Genomic DNA, 22,012 nt, shown 5'->3' with positions numbered 1-22,012 from the left:
GAAGTGAGTTTATCCTCCTCATCATTTTTTATTTTTGCCTACAGACAAAAAACCCCCCGAGTTGAGCATATACAAGCCCAGGTAATAGGCTGTGTTATAGTAAAAGCATGTTATTTACCAAGAAGCCAGCTGGCCTTGCACATTCATTGAGAGCCCTGCAGCATTGCTGCATAAACCACAGCAGATATGCTACTGTATGAGGGACTTCCTGCAGAGTATCAAGAGAAATCAAATGCCTACAGCCTGTTGTTCAAGATATGTTGATATGATATAAATATCACCAGAATTCCCAAAGTGGACGCTCACTACCACCTACGCAGTTTTTGGCACAGTAAAACTTTCCACTACGAGACTCTTCTTCATACAGATCACAGAGCTCTCTTGGGGAAACTCTCAAGTCTTTGAAGCAGCCTCCAGAAGAAAATGTAAAACTAATTTCACAGCCATGGCTTTAAATACAGAGCAATTTTAGCTTTGCTGCTTTTCTTTTTTTACTTCTTTTATTCATCCAACAAGTGCTTTGAAGAAAGCTCCAAATCTCACCAAAAAGCCAACTGCCAACGCCCAAGCTCCCTTTCTTGGAAGAGAAGAGATAAAGGACTACACCCCTGTGTGTGCCAGTCAATTCCCTTAAAATTCCCTCTACTTATGGTTGTAAATAGCCCATAAAACAGACAGTAAAGAGTTTAAGCACCTCTGGGTTACACAGGAAAGCCTACATATAAACATGAAACTGCAACAAAGAAAAACAGTGTCACTGAGGGAGAATTACAACTTTTGAATAGTTAAACTAAGTAGTTTAGACACCTGAATTAGCAATACAAAAATGTTAAAAATGCCCTAACAGTTTGTACAGTAAGACAGTTTCTCTTTGAAGTGTTCTGCTTGCTGAGTGAAGCATTAGGTCAGTTTACTGGTAATATAAAGAAAGGAGAATATATTACCCATTTTACTAAACACACGACAAAAAATTGATTACTTGATTTTACAATAAATCAGGGCATAAAAGAAAAAAGTTTTATCACTAACATATTGAGTAAAATAAAGTAATAAATAATACTTTCCTATTTGAGTAGCTGATCTTGGAAGGGGGGTTTGCCTTACCTGCCCTGCATAGCTGTAGTTGAATCCCAGTTCACGTGATATTGTCCAGTTGGCATGCTCTTCTATCACAGCCATATCTGGAAACTTTACAGGATTGCTAAACCAATCAAACTCCAGCTCTAAACATGGAGTTTCCTGTGTAAAGGGAATTCAAATTACTTTTTCTGTCGAATGATACTTATTAGAATACAGCATATTTTGAAAATATATTCTTCAGGAAGCTGGCATGCAAATACCTTATTTGGATTTGATCCAGTAACACCAATAGGATTCAACAAATCCTCCAGCCCATGAGGTACTGCCCAGAGATTCAAAGCCATTTTCCCAGATACAAGAGTGTCTGTGTAATCGAACATGTTTATATTTCCCCAAGCCAATGGACAGTGCTCCTTAAAGAGATTAAAATATGATTTTTTTCAGGGTCATCTATGAATTACTGCAGAGTGAGTCAGAAGAAACAATATATTCCTCCCAGATCAAGTTGTTACATTCCCAGCTTAGCAGAAAGCAGATTGTGGAAGCTGTACTGTATTTTTCTGTGAATGACTATCACAGCAATCATTTTACAAAATTATATCAAACGAATTGCAAACACATGCTGACACCTTCCTCACATGAGAATAAGTCAAGATGATGTAGAAAGTTTTTTTGACACAGAGAGACTTTTTACCAAGGCCTGTAGTGAAAGAACAAGGAGCAACAGTTTTAGACTGAAAGCCAATAGTTTTAGATTACGCAAAAGAAATATTTATTTTTTTTTTTTTTATTGTAAGGGTGGTCAGACACTGGCACTGGTTGCCCTGAGAAGGTGTGGATGCTCCATCCCTGGAAGTATCCAGGACAAAACCCTCCTATATAGTACCTGTGACACACACTCAAACCCAGAATGTAATTATGCTGGTGGCTAGAATTAGATGTTGCGTGTAAACTATTAAAAATTACTATTTGAGATCTTTCATCAAATGCTATAGGAACACAGATTTTCTTTACTTGAAAATTCAGCTCTAAAAGTGTAAATATCATCCTTTAAAGATAAATAAGTTAGTAACATGGGTTTACAAAATTAAGTTCAAAGGCATTTCCACCTCAAAACACTAACACTGGTCTTTGTGTCTGGCAATGCAGCATAGACATGATTTACAGGCCTCAACTGATAAGCTTTTTTCTGTGTAGTTTAATTTCCAAACACAAAAATAGTGGTAGCCTGAATAAGACACAAGAAAAAAAACCCACCCTATTTTAAGCAGATTCAAATCAAACAGTGCCCTAAGACTCCTTGCCAGGACAGCATTTACCACATATTTTTCCCAAACTTGATTTAAGTAGCTTTTGCTCATTAGTGCATTAAATCCATGAAGCATTTTACCTCCTTAGCTCCCTTCCGGCCTTTAACGGAGCAGATCGAGAGGCAGAGCCGAGCAGCACGTGGGAGATCAGGAATGTACATGTCATACAACAGCCATTCATTCCATCTGCAGGATTCAGAAAGCAGAATTAAACCAGGTTAAAGGAGAGCACGGAGGCAAGCGCATTCAATCAGGAGTAACACCAAAAGGCATTTGCTATATTCCACTCTAAACTCTGTATGTGGATAAAGAGTACATTTTCTTACTGAAAAGGGATCTGCATACACACATTTGACCACATCCACTTCTTTTGGGAATGGTAACCTCCCCAGTAGCCTTCTAGCACCAACACTGTTTAAAAAATCATGGTAGGTTCAATCCCTGCAACCTAAACATAATGGATTTGCATATGTACAATATATGCAATATAAACCTTACTGATGTCAGGTTTAGCCTGTGAAATATTTTTCACTTCAGGGAAAAAAAGAAACTGGGAAAAATGTGGCATAGCTTTCAGAACTGAATTAAATTTGAACTGCTGAAAAATATAACTGCAAGGTGGGGATATAACATGGAAACTCAAATCAATATTCCTAACTCAAAGATTATTTTATTTACTACAGTAATAAGAGCACAGATTGGCTCTACAGGAATAGTTTGGTTTTGTTTTCATTAGCTTCTCTAAGTAGAATTTAGCTCTCAGTTGGAAGAACTGTGCTTTTGAAGAGGAACTTCTGAATACAGTTTCTTCTCCTAAGCAGATTGTCATGTTGAATTTTCTCAGTTGAAAGAGGCAGCAGCTTCCAAGGACAGCATTAATTTTTTCAATGTGTCTGTAGCTACTAAAAACAGTTTTACATAGAAATAACTGTGAAAGCCTTTCTCTAAGAATGAAGAAATTGGCAGATAAACTTCAATTCGCTTTTCTTATGTGTTCATTTCATAAAATAGAGATCTGTGTGATTATGTTAATGCTTTTAAGTCATAACCTTCACCACCTTTCCCAGATTTTCTCTCTGAAACAGTTTAAACTATCAGTTCAAGTACAGCTATATTCAGGGCAACTCAGAAGGAAAGTCTATTTTTCAACAACTATGTATATTATTAGCCCTTTAATTATAAAACCTAATCATACTCAAAGAAAATGTACAGATAAAAATAAAAGTTTCAAAATTTATTAATAAAGACATGAAGTCAGAAAATGCAAGTCAAGAATTACTCCTGCACACATACTTTGCATCTAATCCTAGCAGATGCTGAAATTTCACACCTCCTCATTAGTTAAAGTTATGAGAACAGGCAGCTAAAAGATGTCTTCAGTGTTTATATATAAATATATATAAAAATTGGTTTTGCCCTTGTGAGTTCAGGTCATTTTTTTCCCAGATAATATTGACAGTATGTCAAACACCCTGGAAAATCAGCCCAGCTCTGGCAGTCACTTCCATGTTAGCAGGTGATACCCATCTCTCCACATCCACGTGGTTCCCCTTTGGAACACATTGTGCAACCTCCCCAGAACCAATTTGCAGGTTACATCACATCACACTGCCTCGTGCTGAGAGTGAAATCTGAACCTGCAGCTGGAACACCTGCTGCTGATCCACAGGCAAAAACAGAGCTCAGCTTCCTAGAGCTGTGCTGGTTTCACAGCATTAATGAGTGAATTATGAATTATATTTTATATATATGAATTATATTGGTGTTTCAGAGGCAACAATAAATGCTCATGTAAAACTGATCTGTTCAGTAAAGAAACTATACTTTTACATGCAAGACAAAATATTTGTGTTTGAATTAAATTACTGTTATTTTTATATATAGGGTTATGTAATATATTTTTACAAAACTTAAGGCAAAGGATTCCCAGCAAGGAGCTCTACCTGAGTGAAGTAATGGCTAAGTGGAGCCTTTACTCCCTCAGTGCTATCATTTATGATGTCCTGGAAGTCAGGTTCCCTATAGCCACTCAGGTGTTTAACTTACCTGGGGTTAGAACAAGGTACCCTCTGAGTATTCACATTGTCACACAAAGGTTCCCCTCCATGGTAAATACCTGTTCTAACATAGATCTGAAAACAACATCCATATTAGTACTGTCTCTGAAATGGTACTATAAACAAATTTTTATATTGTTATCAACACATACCAGGATTACAACCCAGTATCCTTTCATTTTCAGCAAGTGCAAAACAAAAACAAAACTGAAAACCAAACAGCCCCAACATTCCCTAACTCAAATTAATTCATGCTCTGTCAGGTGTGAAGCCAAGCATACAAGTAAACCCTTCTAGAAAAAACATTTTGGTCTTTTTCCTTATTAATTGCAAAACTAGTCCTTAAAAATAAAGTAACCAACTTGAAATGAACACTAAAAAAAAACAACCCCGGAATTTATTCTAAATTCTTCCTGTGCCGAGGTATAGTGAGAGAAAAGACTGAACAAATTCCGAGGAAAGAGAGCCAGGGTTGTAGATGTCTTCAATGGGATTGAACCCTCCACCTGCCTTTTCTGCCTTATCACCCCACACACGTCTCTTTTCATAAACACAGACAGCAACACATTATCCAGCATCCCCTAACCAAAAGTACTGTCAATTACTGTAACACATCCTTAAACATAATTATTTAGAAGAAACATGGGTTTTCTTTTTCTATTACATACTCCGCTGAAGGGAACTATGCAAACTGAATCCTGCTTCTCCCAGGCAGAATATTTAGCTGATTACCACAACTTGAACTTTTTAAGCAGTATACAAGTTTCCATATGCTGAAACATGGATATATTCTTCAGAATCGAGCACTTCAATTTAAATAAAAAGTGGTACAATTTTCTAGCACGTTAAATAACTCTTCCAGTGTCAACGCAGAACCGAAAACTCAGGAGGAAAACTATGAGTTGCTGAAAATCATGTGACGCCTTTACCTTGTCTATGTCTCTAATGTTCACATTTACATAGGTTGCACAGAGGATTCTTATTCTGAGAGCACTGTTTATAGTCCAGAGGGATTTGGTTGTAGCCTCTCCGTTCATGTAGGGTGTAGCTGTGGAGATCCGCCTGGAGTAGGATGGCATTGTGAAGGTGTCCAGGGGCAGCTGGGTGTACAGGCTTTCCTTGGCCATCAGCATCAGGTTGGGCATCCGACCAAGCATTATACAGCTTCTTATGTACTGCAGCAAAACAAAACCAAAAAATGCTGTATGTTTGAAAAGTCTGCACTCCTGGTAATTCAAACCTATGCAGGAAATCAGAAAAGTAAAAGCGCATTTAAAGAGCTCGCTGTGTCCCTGTGTGCACACCCTTTACAGTGTTCATAGTTACAACATCCAAAAGTTTCAATACATGCTGGATAGGGTTGCACAGCTGCACTTCATATAGATTTTGTGATATGAACAATGTCTACAACAAGAGGTTGAACTGGAGAGAGGGAGCAGAGCTGCCAAAAAGACCAGTCAGGTTTCTTGTACAGCTCTTTAGCTCTGGTGCAGTGCAGCACAAAGCAGATGGATTTGAGCTGTCCTTGGAAGCAGTTGACGTGTTTTTGAACAGCAAGTACTGTACCAGCCTGCTGTGCAGCCCCAGCACAGGTGACTGGTACTCCTGGTCACAGGCAGGAGCACGAGGCAAATGGCAGACAGTCATTTTTGGTTCAGTTGTGCTTATTACCTTACACTCAGCACTGATCCTGACAGACTCTGCTCCTGACACACTTTAGCTGTAAGGCTGTTGGTGTCCAGTCGGGTCTGAGTGCTGAGAGTATTTAGTCTGGCAACAGCACCACAAAATACAGTGTTAATTCAGGTCCAACCCTGGAGTTAATGAGCAAGCTCTGCTGCAGCACAGCAAAGGCAAACCAGATGCTTCTGAGGAAGCCACGCTAGATCAAATAGGTCTGGTGTTTGATCTTAAGATGACTCTACAGAATTATTCATGTATGCCTGCACTTGTTCCCTAGCTCCCATAGTACAGAGCTGCTTTTCCCATTACTCAGGATCCCCCACCCCTCCTTCTCTCCTCCATTGCTCTGAAGATCAGACTGTCAACCATTTTAGCTGAAGGAATGGAAGCTGTTTATTACAACAATTCATTCCTCAGAGAGGAAGCAGCAGCAGTCTGTCAGGAAATCTACAGGGTGACATTATTGTCTGTTCCAGAGAGGGCTGCTCAGATGCTTTTCTGTCAAATGTTCTGTCTCACACTCCCAGCCCTAACAAAAGCCAGGCAGTGAAGGACAGACCGACACAAGCAAGGCTTAGCAATGATTTCTGTGGTGCTGGAGGTTTACATTTTTTATCTTATTAAAGGAGTGATAAAGATGTAAGTAACAGGAAAAGAGAGTTTTCTCTTTTTCCACCCCTTTAGGACAAGATTTACAGTAGCAACAGTTGTCTCATAATTTACAATCTGATTGAATTTCCTTTGGTGTTGCATCAGCACCATTCAAATCTAACTCATCTCTTGCCATTAAAAATCTAGGATATTTCTGAAAGTACCTACCACTGATTTCTCACTAATGTTAGAGTTAAGAAAGAAGAATAAAAATTACGCTAGTGACACAAATTCCAGTTTAAATTACCTTTTCTCCCCATGCTCTTTTGAAGCACATAAAGCAACAAATATGCACACTACACACATGCATCAGCATACACTGTTACTTTCTATGTTTTGGATTAATTTAATGAAAAAGCCAAACCTGAAATCGATCCCTTTTCTCCCCCACAAATCTGGACTATTTTAGTGCAGTTCAAAATACATCCTTTATGTTACTTACCTTGTACTGGCTCAGTGGACATTTTTCTAGCAAGTATTCATCACAGCCACACACTTTTAAGATATATTTGCCCTGGTACTCCAAGACACAAAGTTTCAGTTGTTCAGATGACAGCAACATACTTCGTGTTTTCTTCCTAATTGCTTCAGCAATAACTTGCTCAGGCACACAGTCATGGTTGATTTTTAAGGTGTATTTCTGCTTATCGTTGTTTGGTGAGACTATTACCCATATCACCACTATAATTTGCCCTAGAACAAATGTAAAATCATGTTAGGTCTATCTTTTTAATGCAGTTTCAAAACAAAAAGTAGGAACTTTCCCCCCCCAAAAAAACCCAAACCAAACAACTCTCACCCCTTTCCCAACACAGAGAATTGCTTTCAGTATTAAATAAAGATGTAAGCAAGATTCATAGTCCAAACTGACAGAGGGGTTTATAACTTCTGCAAGGAACTGGGTGCACTCAGTTTATTTTTGACTCTAGTGTAAATTCAAACTTTTAGCCCTGAGGTTAAAAATGTTTTTATTAACTGAATACTACTGCCTATTTGGCCTTCAAGAAAACAGCAGTAACTCACTCATATTTCAGGACTGCAAGATAACTCACTGATTCAGCATGATTTAATTCCAGATTTTTGAATGTCATAGAAAACTGCAAAACCCATTCAAAAGTCACCTCTATTTACCGAGTTATATTTCAAGATTTAGTTATCAGAATAGCAAAAAGTGTAATTTTAATTATTCTTTTGAACCCACAGTCTATCAAGAAAATTATTCTGAAGAACTTAAGGTGTAAGGGATTGCTATAGTGTACTAAATAGGTAAATCACTGGTTTATGTACTGTAAGTCACCAGCTGTACTTTTTGACTTCAAACACTGAAAATACATTGGTTTCTACTGTAAATATTGATCTTACCTTTGTCTAGTTTATTGTATATGTGTTTGGGTAGTTCAGCTGAAGACTCTACATTTGGAGGGTAGACATACAGTGCTCTGCTGTGCGGTGCATTGGCATCTCGAAGATCCACTGCTTCTTTACAAACATTGAGAATGTTTCTTCTGAAGTCTTGTACTTCTGGATCCTTGACCATGTCAAATTCACAGACAGGCATGCCAATAGCAAAACCTGTAGCGTGGAAGCAACACGAGGAAATAATTGTAACTGACAATTACAGCTAAAGATTCCTTCTGTCAGTCACCAAAAAAAGCATGTTTTAAACAAAACGCAGCATAAAATATGTGTCTTGAACATTGGCTTCTACATAATTGTTTTATATCATTCAAGAACCACACAAATCTAAAGTTAAGTGCACTCAGCAGACACAGAAAAGGTTACAAAACAGGTGCCCATTCCCTGAAGATCCTGGAAGCCTTAAATCACTGCTCTCACAGCTGACATTCCTCCTGGAGGAAAAGGATCAGTACTGAACTTCCTTTGAAGTCAGCACAAAGTTTCCTAAGGGGATCAGAGGAGCTGTGACACCTGATTTTTTCTAAAACCCTGGCAGGATTGTTGGTAGCTATTAGGACCATAATCAACTGTGCTTACAACTGAATGACAACTATCAATATTTTTGTTTAATGACCTACATTATTTAAGACACACGACAAGCATGCCAAGAGATACTGAACTCAAGCTCTTTGGCAAAGATTCATGTAATAACAGTCCACTTCTCTCAGGTCCTCAGTCTCAGAAGTAATTCCATTTGCTTTAATGAGATGACTTGGATATATCATTATTTATGCATGAATGTTCAAACGGAAACTTTCAATTGTCATGTAGCAGGGTTACCTGACCACCGCTCTCCCCTAGTCCTGAACAGGTTGAGCTTCACAAAACAGAAGCAGTTTACTTACGATGCATTCACAACAATTAAATAATTTAACAATTAGGAGCACCCCAGAACAAGTATTTCCAGTTGACAAGTCTCTACTACTGCAGTACTCCCTTGTTAGCAATGAAACGGGAGTGGGGATGTTTGTATTGCCTGAATTTAATACTTAACCAAGATGCTGGAATATATGCCAGTCTCCCTGTGCTTCCTCAGTGGATCATGGAAAACAATAAGCTACTCCAGAGATGACTCAAAACATCACAATTTGTCTCCTCTCTCCCTCTCCAACCTCAGGTGTTTGTTTCCCTCCTCTTTCCATGCTCTCTTGTCCAAAGGGGAAAAGGGAAGACAAAACCCACCTAAGAAATTTCACTTTCTAAGCAAGCCAGAGCAAACGTGTTATTGCAAATGTGGTTTAAGATTTGTAGTTAAATCCAGAATTGACAATTCTGTAAACTTCAAAACAAATTATGATTGACTTCCCAAAAAATAGAACAGGCTTTGCTCTGTAATAATGCGAAATCCTGATAATAAGAGACAAGCAAAAAGATATCCTCTAACCCACAGGCAAGTAGAAATATGTTTCACAAAGCCAAGGCTTTAGATGTGAATGAATCAGAACAGCAAAAGGAGTTTAATTCAGAGTTTACAAATATTGGGTCTACTATGATCAGCATCCTTGGACATTTGATGCAACAACTGACAGTTACGAAATGTAATAGTGACAAACACAACCCATCTCAATTCTTTATATTTTGAAGAGGAGTAGTCAGTTAAACAGGTTAGCTATGTTTAAATAAAATATAATCTCACCTATTTCTCTATTAAGAATCTTTTCTTCTCTGTTACCTACTGGTTCAATAACTTTTAGAAAAGGCTGAAACAGTCGCAGGTCACAAAGTCTCCGTGTTTCATCAAAAAATTCTTCTCTTTCCGCTTCTTGCGTAACACTTACAAAAATGTAAGAAGATTCATCCTGAAGGAGCTGATAGAGAGGGTATTTTCTTGCTTCTTTAAAGAGTTCATGTTTAATAGTCAGTAAGGTGGCCTCACGGAGGCATTCTAGTGTCACTATCATTCCGTTCGGGAGAAGACACTCCACAAGGATCCTCGGTGGCATCAAGTGGATGCCCCATAGTTCACCAGATGATGGTCGCGGAGGCATTTTTAAGTCTTGAGATAACTTGACACTCCAAGCCCTTCAAGCAGCGATTCGTACGCGCAAACCTGAGGAAGAATCAGAAATCTGGATATTAAAACTTAAAATACAAACATCGCCAGGAATTTCAGATAAAATTGTTCAAACACCGCTTATAATTACAGACGAATATTCGTGGCTGTATTTTACATTCACAAAAAAAGACTTGATACAACTGATGCCTAAGGAACTTGTATTTTATCTAAATATCTACTCAAACAAAACAGTTAACGGCAGAATCATATTAGTTTGAAAAAAAATGCCAATATACACATGGTCTTAAAAATAGAGGATTTTTTTTTTACCTGGACCTTATAAGTCATGATTATAACACTTCAGTAGCATGAGAGATGAAAATATCTAATATTCAGTTTATTACAGACATTTTTAAACAAACCTCAAACCCAGTTCTTCACATTTCTAATTTGTAAAGAGAAACATATTATCATGTGGATGATATAAACCATCTGCTTTGTTAAGTTTAGCCAAAACCAATGCTTCTATACTTCTTTTTTAAACTTTTTTCTCATCTCAAACCTCTGAAGTATTCAAACAACAATAACATAATAGTTACAAATATTTATTAAAACCCCTAAGCTTGATTTTAAGAATCCATGTACACACAAGATTGGCTGTAGTTTTTCTGAATTAGTATAAGCTACTTATTGCAACAAAACCTTTTCTTCCATGAATGAGACAGAAGAACTGAGCTCCATTAACACTTTTTAGTTGGGCTTGTTTTACTTAGCATCGATTCCCTGTTCCAGTTCCCTCTGGCAGCTGCATGAATGTCTTTGCCAGGCCAAAGGAAAGGAGGGGAACACGTGTCTGACCTTCCAGCTGGGCTGCTCATGCCACCCTAGAGCAGCTACAAGAAAAACAGTATCTGGACAGAGTAGAGATGTCTCATAGCCCAGGGGCCAGGGGCAGATGCCAAAAAAAGAGCAGAACCACCAGGCAGGCACACGGTGATACTTCACCAAGAAACACTCGTAATCGCTACCTATTTTTCATGTCCTTAACCAGAGGTAACATTTCTGTATTTGCAAAATAAATCCATCAAGAACTGATGAATTTGTTCAGGATGTTTTCACACATAAACTGTTGGCATCCTGGGACAAGAGTGACGAACATTTCACGTTGCAAAATACTTGCTGTTCTTTGTTCTGAGGCCTGCTACTTTCACCCAGTATCCCAGATTTTTTGTTTTGAAACAAAGTTCCTTATCTTTGCATTCCTTGCTCTTAATTTTACAGACATCCATTACAGAATCATCAAATGTTAAGGGTTGGAGGGGACCTTAAAGATCATCTCGTTCCAACCCCCTGCCACGTGCAGGGACACCTCCCACTGCTCCAAGTTGCTCAAGGCTTTGTCCAACCTGGCCTTGGACACTTCCAGGGATGGGGCATCCAGAGTTTCTCTGGGCAACCTGTGCCAGTGCCTCACCACCCTCACAGCAAAGAATTTTTTTCTAGTATCCATCTAGACTAAACTTTCCCTCTTTCAGTTTGTACTGCTCCTTGTCCTATCACTACAGTCACAAACCCTCTTCGGACTGCCCCTCTATCTTAGTTTTCTTAATAACAGGAAGGAAGGGAAAGCCCCAAACCAACAGCTTCACATCACTTCTGTTTGACCAGCTTTCTGAAAGCTCTCACTGTGGAAAAGTGACGAATGCTATGTTTGCCCCTTTGATCAGCAAATTTTTAAAATATATATTTATATAAATATACATTGTGTATATATGAATAAATTTATAAATATATAAAATTTATATATAATTTCTTTACATAAGTTAAAAAAGAAAATAATGATCCTCACTTCTGCACTTCTACGTCTTGGTACTTATTTTCCGAAAAGTTTTCTTCCAAGTACATCCAGTACCTGCTCTTGCCACACTCCAGTTCTTACAAAGAAGCATTAGAATGAAAATGATGTTTTCCCAAATCCACTGCTTCCTAAGCAACTCTGAGTAGCAATAGGGTTGTCTTTTTTAATCCCTCCTTTGTAGTTGTAGTTTGGGCTTTTAAAAATATCCACACAAGTACTGAAGTGCCACTGCAGATTTAGAAAAATGCTTTTCCACTAATACCTCATGCATATTTCGAAAGGCTTTGCAAATGACTTCTTTTTCAAAGAGAGCTTAAAGAAGCTGTTTTATTTCCCTCATCATTGTAATAGTCTCAGTGAGCGGATGCTGAAATGGAAAGTTCTAAGCACACACAGTGTATTTAAAGAGGCAAACTTGGGAAGCTTACCAATTACAAAACATTACCAGTGAACCCACATAACACCATTTAGAGTAACTCAGAGGATTCCAAATTACCGATAACTATCCTCAGCTTATAGATAAAAAGAAATACACAGGTTAAATGGCATCTGTTTGATCAGTCAAAGCATGAACAAGACTCCCTCCCCACATCACTGCATCAAGTGCCATCAAATTACATTTCTTAATTACAATCACAGGCAGAAACACATCACTGTTATGGCATAAACCAGCACAAAACCCTCAAACAAACAAAAATATGCAGTTAAATGAACTTTTCCTGTCCACACACATACAATGGTAGTATAGATGGACCACAGTCAAATTAAATATTTACAACACTTGACTGAGTTTATATCAGAAGTCTTTGAGTTTCACAATCCTGCTGAGACTCCTCTGAACTGTAAGAGCCCATTTTCACTGCAAGAATGGTGGCTCGTTCCACTGTAATTTTTCCTTCCTCCTCACCAACAATTGCCAACAAAGAACCAGAGGCAGCAGTGGGGGACGCACACATACATATTAAATCCTTCTAGCCAAGTGTCTCTTTGAAATAAACATCAGCCTTGGCTTCTTAAATAATTCAAACGGTAAATGACAACTCAACACCATTTCTTCAAAAACTTGTGAACAATCCAAAAATGACATCCCAAAACCTATACTTTTTAGAGCAACTGCACCAAGACAGCAGCTTTTGTTTTAAGTTGGGATACAGACATGTGCTAGAATGGTGCACACAGTCATTCTGTGTGCACATTCATCTCACTCGCACATGTAATCACGCCTCCAGGGTTTGGATTTGGAAAGCAAAAATGTAAACAGAAACAGTCTTGAAGTATAGCTGGCAGCTTGTGTTTCTGTGTACACTTTCAAATCTGGAAGGCTGCCTGGAATAAATAGAATCAATTATGTTCTTCGACAGTGAAAGGACTATAATTTTAAGGGAATTCTAGAGAGATGTTATTTAAGTCAAACTAAGGGTAGAGGCAAACACTGCAAATGAACGCTACACCACACCTGCAATCCCTGACCTTCCAAAAGCACTTTAAACATTTTCCCCCTTTGGGACACCTGGGCTTATGCAAAACACTTGACATGTCCTGCACCCTTGTCTCTAAACTGGAGACATGGATATGACAGATGGACTGCTCAGTGGATAAGGAATTGGCTGGATGGTCGCACTCAAGAGTAGGGGACAACGGTTCAGTGTCCAAGGGGAGCCCAGAGACAAGTGGCATCCTCAGGGAGATGGACCTGCACAGGCTGGAGAGGTGAGACTGCAAACCTTGGGAACTTCAACAAGGCCACGTGCAAGTTGCTGCACTTGGGTCAGGGCATTTCCAAGCACAAACACAGGCTGGGAGGAGAACGGATGGAGAGCAACCCACTGCCCTTGCTGAGTATCCAACCTAGAGGTGATCAAGTTTTGAGATTCCATTCAAAAAGAGTAAACATACATGTGGTGGAAGAAAGTGGGAAGATAAACAACATACCTTCCACAACACAGATTCCTACTTGCATCCAGATACACTTACCATATTAATGCTGATTTATATAATCTATTTTCTCACAGGATAGAAATTAGCTATCATCTGATATAGCTGATATAACTCCTTATTAAGAATAAGAGATTCCAAGCTTAGAAAATTTGGTTTCAGTAAACTATGACAGTTTTATCACCTCACAGGTAAAGAGACACCATGCATGTCAATGGGACAATCTATGGAAAAAACAATATTGTTCCCTTTAGGAGATGTATAGCTAAGGCTCTCTCTCATCAGCACAAGGACCTACAGGTTCTAGAAGGAAATTTTTCCATCTCTGATGTATCAACTAGCAAGAAATCTAGCAAGCATAGAAGGAAGCAAGAAATATACTGTGCTGTAACATTGTATGGAATGTATAAAGTATGGGATGCTTATGCAAAGAGGTGCACACATTCTAGTGACTGAGAACTGAGTAATTTTGCATTGCTATAAACATCAGCTAGTGTTTCAAAACCCATTCAAAAGGACAGACTAAACACTCAGTGCAATTTTATCAGTCCATATTTGAAAGTGAATGAGTCATTCAGTAAACTGCTACACTTTAATTGAGGCCCATTAGTTTTTCCAGTCACAAGACAAATCCCATTACACTGTTTTTACAGACAGGATGTAGCAATGTTTTATAATAATCTGTGATATCTTTGGTATCAGAGAGCTGCTCGTAAGAATTTGTGTCTAATTTGATTTCTTTTCCAGGCAGAAGTTTCCTCTAGAATCCTGGCTTTGCCTTAAGAAAAAGGCTTCTATTCATTAAATAACCTTAGTTCTCTATCAAATTGACAGAATCACGAACTTCCAGGTACGAACCCCAAATAAGCCTTTAGAAAATACTGTGGAATCCCCAAAACAGAAGCTGTGGGTTTGTGTAGATAAAAGAGTTCCTGGAACAAGAACAACACTTTGCAGAATGCAAGAGACATTTCAAACTTCCTAAATGCCAGAATGTTCTAACCTCATCTTCAGAAAAACCAGGAACTCCAAAACATGAAGAAAACTGGGCAGAGTTGCCTGCCTGATTTTGCTGCTGTCCAAACCTGCTGTGTGGTGACAGTAAGACTGCCTCACACTAGATATTTTCAGTACTGTCCTTTTGTTCTTCCCGCTTGCCAAGCTGGCACTTTTCCAAAATCCAGGAAGACTGGTACAAAGATGTCTGAAACTGTCCTCCATGAAAACATTATTACACACATTCAAATGGTAGAAATAGTGCTTTGTTTAGAATAGAAAACAGAAGATGTTGCATTGAGTCGTGTCTCATTTTTTATGTTTTACTTTCATCCTTATTTCCCAGAAAACATGCGGATACACGGAATTGCTTATCTGATCACAAACAGCAGCTCAAGGGAAGCAAAACAGAAGGGTTTAACACTGTCAAAAACATTTTAGCAATTAATTTCCTCTGAAACAGGCAGATAGTTCCCAACACCACCAATTTTATTTGTAGCTACCCACTTCTTCCCACGTTCAAAAACAGGGTCAAGTACATTTGCCTTGCTCTAGAAGGAGCTAAAATTATTTGTAGCATCTGTAGAACTATAGTACAGCAGAAATACAAGATCATTCTTTCCTGTGAATGTAAAACCTCACTGGAAATTAGTGAAAAGCAGTTTCAGGCGAGTTAGATATAAGAGCATGGGGCAACTACGTTTCAGAGCTGTTTTCTTTAAAGTTATCTTATGTCCAGTTTTTTTTTTAAATTTCAGAATACAATATTCTTGTAGTGACTTTCAGATACCACGAATAAAATTAATGGTGAGGTCATCCTGAAAAAAAAAGAACTCACTATAAAGTATTGCCCAAGAGGTAATATGTGTTTTATGTTACTGAATAAAACAAAGGATCAAACAGCTGTAATAAAACCGAGATGAAGAGTTTAAAAAGATTTACTATTGCTGGAATATTTCTTTTTACTCTCCAAGAAAATCAAAAGAGTTTTGTGAATTCTTATTTTCAAATCCCCTCGCTCACCCTCCCCCACTCATGCAGGCACAGTGTTTATAGCTTCACTCAGTGTCTGGGAGCCACGAAAACAGGATCACGAGAAAGAAACATTCACAAGTTGCTGGTGACCTCTACAATTCCCACTACGACTGTGCTTTTCCCCTAGGGATCCCATGACATACCAAAGGCAGAATGTCTGTCCTAGAACATTTTCTTCCAGTTAAAGGCAGAATTAAACAAAGGAAAGCCTGGAATTAAATCTCCCTTTTTAGTCTGAAATCATTCAGTAATTCCATTTCTAGATCCACCTCAAAGGGCAAGACTTCGTCATTTATAGAGGACTAATAGTCATAAAGCACAACAAAGAATTAGAAAAGCAAGGCATCTTCTCTTTACACTTCAGATATCTGCTTACTCATTACTTCAGCAATTAGCTTGGTTTGCTTTGTAGCAGGATGAGAATTTCTCTCCCACCTGGTTCTGGTCTGGTTGGAGCTGTTCCTCCACACCGAGGTGTGAGCTCTGGAGCTCAGTGAGCACCATACAAACTCTTTCAAGCTCTTTAAATAAAAAGCCTTAAAGTTTGGCAACAAAATCAGAGCAACATGCCACTTTGTACCCATAGAAATAAGGTTTTCCTTTGATCACATATTTTTCTTTAATACTCCATTTCATATGGCTGACAAACATTGTTTTATGTGAACATGAACAGAAAGAACATGAAGGAAAAGCACACCACAAACCATACTCTGCTCCTTGCTACAAATATTAAAGATTTCAATGTCAGCTCTTTTGCATGCAGTTCTGCTTTTGGAAATTAGCGCAAAATGATGTAAACAAAAGATTACTCTAGAATGTAATTCATTAAGCTAGATTTGAGAAGTAACAAATGCCGAATACATAACTAAAAATATAAAAAGTCCACCTTAAATAACACTGTTTAGTTTTCTTTCCATGTTTCTTCCCATCCTCCCACCTTCCTGGGATATTTGGACCGCAGACAGTAAACAGGATCTTTAAAAACAGGAAGTGCTGGCACACAGACAAGGAACCAGAGCAGAGTTAATCCAGGTGTTCTGCACTCCGGCCGAGTCCGACTCTCCATGCGACGGGAGCAGCTGTGGAGCAGACCTGGGATAGGGCCTTCCCTAGTGCTGACCTCCCCGGGGCACGTCACCTCGGCTTTTAGAAGTAACTCCCTCTGCTGCAGCAAGATAAACCTCCAGTTGCATTGAGGAAGAGGAAAGATTTCCTCTCCCACTGTCCATACCCAGAAGGGCAGGGAAAGAACGGCAATAAAACTCCGGAGGTGCTGCAGACCTCACACAGACCCCATTTGCCTCTCTAACACAAGCAACAGAATCAAGACGGTTCAATCCACAACGTTCACCTGACCAGCTCCTCTGGATGGAAGGCACAAAAAGCACTGTGTGTTCCTCAGAAAATGTGACTGAGATTAGGTCCATTCCTGTTTACTAATTTACAATCATCTCTACACAAAATATTCACCCTGTGAGCCCTTTCTTTACTAAGACGCAGTTGAGAAAGACATCAGACTCAGACTGACTTACAGTATCTTGTGTACTTCCCATGTAACATTTCTTAGGATGGAATCTGGCAGCAACCTTAAACTGAGATAATGGCTTTCCGCTATACTAAGTTACTCCAGACCTTGAAAGCAACTAATGTGTAAAAACAAAAAACTTCTGCATGGACTTACTGAATTCAGTTAGCAGAAATAATTATCTTTTATTTACTGGCAAATAGAGGATGGGATGCAACTTCATTTTTGTTAGGACATTTGTAAGGAACAATTGCCTCGGCAAAAGCTGTGGAAGTAGGTTGTTTTATTTTTCTCTTTGTTTGAGCTCCAAAACTGAAAAACAGACACAATACTTTCTCCATTGAGCCATTTCTTAGCTCCCTTTTCAAAACCATTTGTTGAGAGAAGGAAGTTTACGGCAGAGTTAACACAAAGACACAGCCACTGTAATGAAAAAAAAATTCAATTCTGCAGCTAAACACACTACTACTATAAACAGCTGAAATTCAGACAGTTCTTAGCAAACTATCCAATACAAAGACACGTGGAATAAGATAGCAGGCAAACAAATCCAGTTCCCTGCAAACCCTGCCCTGTAGAAGCTACACGAGCTGTAACCGCAACTGGAAAACCCCACGGCTTTTCGAGAGTCAGTTGGAAACGCTGAAGCCCTACTCCACAGTAAACTTGTTTGTGATACAGAGTCAATGGTGATTAACTAAATATTTATTTAGCAGTAGATGATAACCCTGCTGAAAAGTAAGCAGCAACAGTTTTCCATAGAATATTATCAACAGACCTTTATTTACTCCAGCAACAGATTGAGACTGTCCTGCCTACCCCCCACACCAAGTGGGGAGACTATTCAGCTGCAAAGCATTTGGCACCACTAACTGCTCCCATCAGGATTCATCTCCCTAAAAGTCAGAGATCCCGCAGGTGTATTGCATCTAAGCACAAAGGAAAACTGGGCCTTCTATGTGACACAACACTGAAGATTAAATTCCTAATTTTGTAAGAGTATCTGACTTCATCGTATAAGTTACAAAGAAACCAAAGTTTCTCTGAAACCTTAAGAAGTGTTAATTCCTGTTCTAGCTGTTGACCCTGGTAGAACAGCCCTTTTCTCCACATTTACAGATTGGATGCCACCATCATGATGCTTGAGACACTAATGCATTTATATTTGTGTTCAACAAGTGCAAACATGATTCACTGTCATTAGGTCCTGCATGTTTCAGCCTGAAGTACAAAACCAGCTCTGGTGAACTGTGACAAATGGTCCTTCAGCATCTTCATCCAAATGTATATCATTCCTGTACATGTCTGTTGGAAGCACCTGATATGATTCGATGTTAAAGTGCTCTGCCCAAATTAAGATATTTAAGGCATATACTGCAAATGTTAGTAACCCTTTCCTTACAGCATTTCCTTGCAAACCACACAAAAGCATGATGCACGTGTAGGGCTACTGAGTCATTCAGCTGCTTGCAGTGCATCTTTTTCCTCCACTTCAAGTTGTAACCCAAATTGTTTCTGTAACAAGGTCAGGGTACCAGCAATTTGTATTTAATATATCTAAAACACAGGGCTAATGTTTGCATAAATAGATAATGTTAGCAGTTAACATGAACTTTCCAAAGAAGTGACATAAGCTCATAGGTATTTAGGCAGAGACTATCAGTCACATCTCCACAATGGTTTAAAGATTTCCCAGCTTCCCAGTTTGGAAAGTCACTTTCATATCCACATTAAACACTTCAAGACTAAGGCACATGCAACCTACTACAGTCAGAGCTCTATAAGAGGGATACATTTCACAGAAAGACTTTTTAAAAAGCCAAAAAGATACTGGCAATAGTCAGTCACTGCTATTAAGAGAACTTTACACATCTGCACAAACAAGGAAGTATTTTTTTAATACATGGATAGTTCATTGGAAACATTTTGTTAATGTTTTTGTAGGTGTGTATACTCAAAAAAACTGAAAGCAGTTTTCAGACTGGTGAAGTTTAACCCTGGAACAGAAGAGAAGATCACAAAAGCTTAAGTGTTTTGGATTTAATTTTCACTCATTAAAAAAACCCCCAATTACAGAAAGCTAACTATCTTGTAAATCATCTTTTTTGTTGTTTAAATAAATAACCTGCTCACATATCAGGACAACAAGAGATTGGAATCTATAATTATGGTTACACTTCTCTTATCACTCTAAAGTTGTTTGCGATACTCTCCTATCTGCTGATATAACAATGAAAAGCTTGGAAAAGAGGTGGTGAAAGAAGAGTTGAAGAGCTGGATTGCAAAACAACTTGATCATGTATTTAAGAAGAGTTTCTATAGCCAGGAATAGCTTTTGATATCCTACTTTTCGTGTATCAACTCTCCTGTTTTACTGCTCGTTGGCTTCCGTTTCCAGTTTTCATCTTTATCTCTCAGTGGTAGTTATGCCATCGCTCCCCAACACGTCAAAACATTCCAGCTCGGAGGTATCTAAGATCAAGGGAGTGCTGCTGAGCAGTGATAACAACATCAGTGCTTTATCCTCCATTTCACAGCAAGTTGGAGAGGAAGGCAAGTTATTAGTATTTTACTAACCACAACCGTGGTAAGAAGACAAACACAAGAGAAAGCATTAAACTTTACTTTCTCAAATAAAATGTTCAAGCTGATTTAAGCCCGTTCTTTTAGCTAGCAAACACTTATCCAAAAATTCACGCAACTGGTTAAGTTTATCATCTACAATGACATCATTATAATCTCACATATTACTATTTTACACCAAAGTATAGATGTGATTTATTATAAATCAATCTTTGAAACAAACTTTCTAGACTAAGAGTAGCACTCACAGGCACATCCTCAATTACACACCACAATCAAGACTAAGATGTCCGGTTGTTGCTTAAAAATTAGCTCTTTTACCTGGACACTAGTGACTTTTTTGGGACAAGTGCTCTTTAGCATCAAAACTGAAGATTTCAGAGGTGACAGCATGAAACTGAAAGAAGATAAAATACAATATATTAATCACTTTCCTCCCACCAGTGGAGACTGCCTTGATTAACTGGTAAGTGGAACTGGTTGTTCAACATCCACAAAGGCAGAAGAGCAATTTTCAGTTTTATTAGTATCACTTCCACTTTTATAATCCAGTTGAAAGATTTCCTGATTATTCTGTTGAGAGCTGGGAATGTAAATACAAAAATGAAGAATAAGTGGTATGTTTTATAATCTAAGCAGTTTAATGATACCACAAGCATATTTTAGGGTATTTGGAATGATAGTTTTGACTTCCCTTTTCCCAGAGGAAGTTAGCCCTATACAGAAACTTCTTCTTATGTCAGCACTGTTAACTTCTTTCAAACTATGCCTATGGTCAAGAGGCAAGTTAGTTTTTTCCAGCTTTAATAAAAAATAACTTAATGGTACAAGCAGCAAAGTTGGATCCCATCACAGAAAATATATTTATTGAGTTTGAGAAAGAAACAAATCATCTCTACTGTGCTTGCTTGGTAATCAAGTCTTTACCTTCTGCTCATTCTCCCTTTTTTGTGCTTGTATTTTCAAGCACTGTGTTTAGTTTACCAACATCTTTGCAGAGATCAGCCTCCTCACTTTTCCAGCAAGTCAGATGTCAAAGTCCCAAGGTACAGGAAATTTTGTTCTATTAGATTCAGATCACAGAACAGGCAGGTATTTCTACTTGTTGTTGATTAGTCTCAGATGAAATGCTGAATCTTGATCATTTACTTTTCAGTAATTTTCAAAGTTTCTTGCATTTTGAAGACATTCAAGAATTTGTTTCTTTGTTGACTGCTAATGGCTAAAAGAAGGAATAAGGTTGCAACAAGGAGTAATTTTTTTATTCCTCAACTTAGTATCCTCTGCACTCTTCTAATATAACAAATGTAATCTCAGCAGAAAATCCATGTTTCTGGAAGGAGCATGACACAAGTTATGAGCAAGAGTTAAAGATCAGGAACAGTCTTGGAACATATTAGGCAAGAGTCATTCATCACCATTAACTGCTACTTAAGTATTGGCAGAAGACTGACTAATAAATATGGAAAAAAACAAATCCAGTTAAGTCTTAATGATAGATAAGTTTTTTGACATGTTGTACAATCTAGGAGACAATCTTTCAGTTTTTTTTCTTTTCCATTTGAGAGAAAATAACCCAAGGGATGTTTCTCTACATTTCTTTGCCTTAGAAGAGGGTCATCATATACAGTCAATAATGTGACTCAGCTGTCTCGAAATTTCAGGGAATTCAGTCTTAGTCAACTCAGTAAGTCTCCTGTGTTTGACAAATATGCTCTGTGGTTCACAACCCTCAAAAGCTACATTTGCAAGTGTTTCTGTAATCAGAAGCTGTAGGCAAAAGTGTCAAAGTTTTTCTACATAAAAAACCATGAAGGTAAGGTAATTTAAGGAAATGTGTTAACA

The 22,012-nt window shown here is 38.3% G+C and overlaps 1 protein-coding gene across 3 annotated transcripts in view; it reads right to left on the bottom strand.

The window, feature by feature from the left end:
• Positions 1-22,012, bottom strand: part of PIK3CA (phosphatidylinositol-4,5-bisphosphate 3-kinase catalytic subunit alpha) — a 34,576-nt gene that overhangs the window by 8,421 nt on the left and 4,143 nt on the right. For 2 of the 3 annotated variants that reach the window (XM_032697271.1, XM_032697273.1), the window contains exons 2-9: positions 9,876-10,289; positions 8,144-8,353; positions 7,224-7,474; positions 5,377-5,622; positions 4,437-4,522; positions 2,471-2,576; positions 1,341-1,493; positions 1,105-1,239 (exon numbers count right to left, since the gene is read on the bottom strand). In XM_032697271.1, the coding sequence (XP_032553162.1) occupies positions 1,105-1,239; positions 1,341-1,493; positions 2,471-2,576; positions 4,437-4,522; positions 5,377-5,622; positions 7,224-7,474; positions 8,144-8,353; positions 9,876-10,227 (1,539 nt within the window). In that variant the 5' untranslated portion in view covers positions 10,228-10,289. Of the gene's footprint in view, positions 1-1,104; positions 1,240-1,340; positions 1,494-2,470; positions 2,577-4,436; positions 4,523-5,376; positions 5,623-7,223; positions 7,475-8,143; positions 8,354-9,875; positions 10,290-16,945; positions 17,108-22,012 lie in introns of those variants that run through there. The other variant, XM_032697272.1, reaches the window with a different exon arrangement.

This window comes from Chiroxiphia lanceolata, chromosome 10, assembly GCF_009829145.1.
Source record: "Chiroxiphia lanceolata isolate bChiLan1 chromosome 10, bChiLan1.pri, whole genome shotgun sequence".
Lineage (NCBI taxonomy): Eukaryota > Metazoa > Chordata > Aves > Passeriformes > Pipridae > Chiroxiphia > Chiroxiphia lanceolata.
Note: the sequence above shows the minus strand (reverse complement) of the source record. Positions and strands in the feature narration are given on the sequence as shown.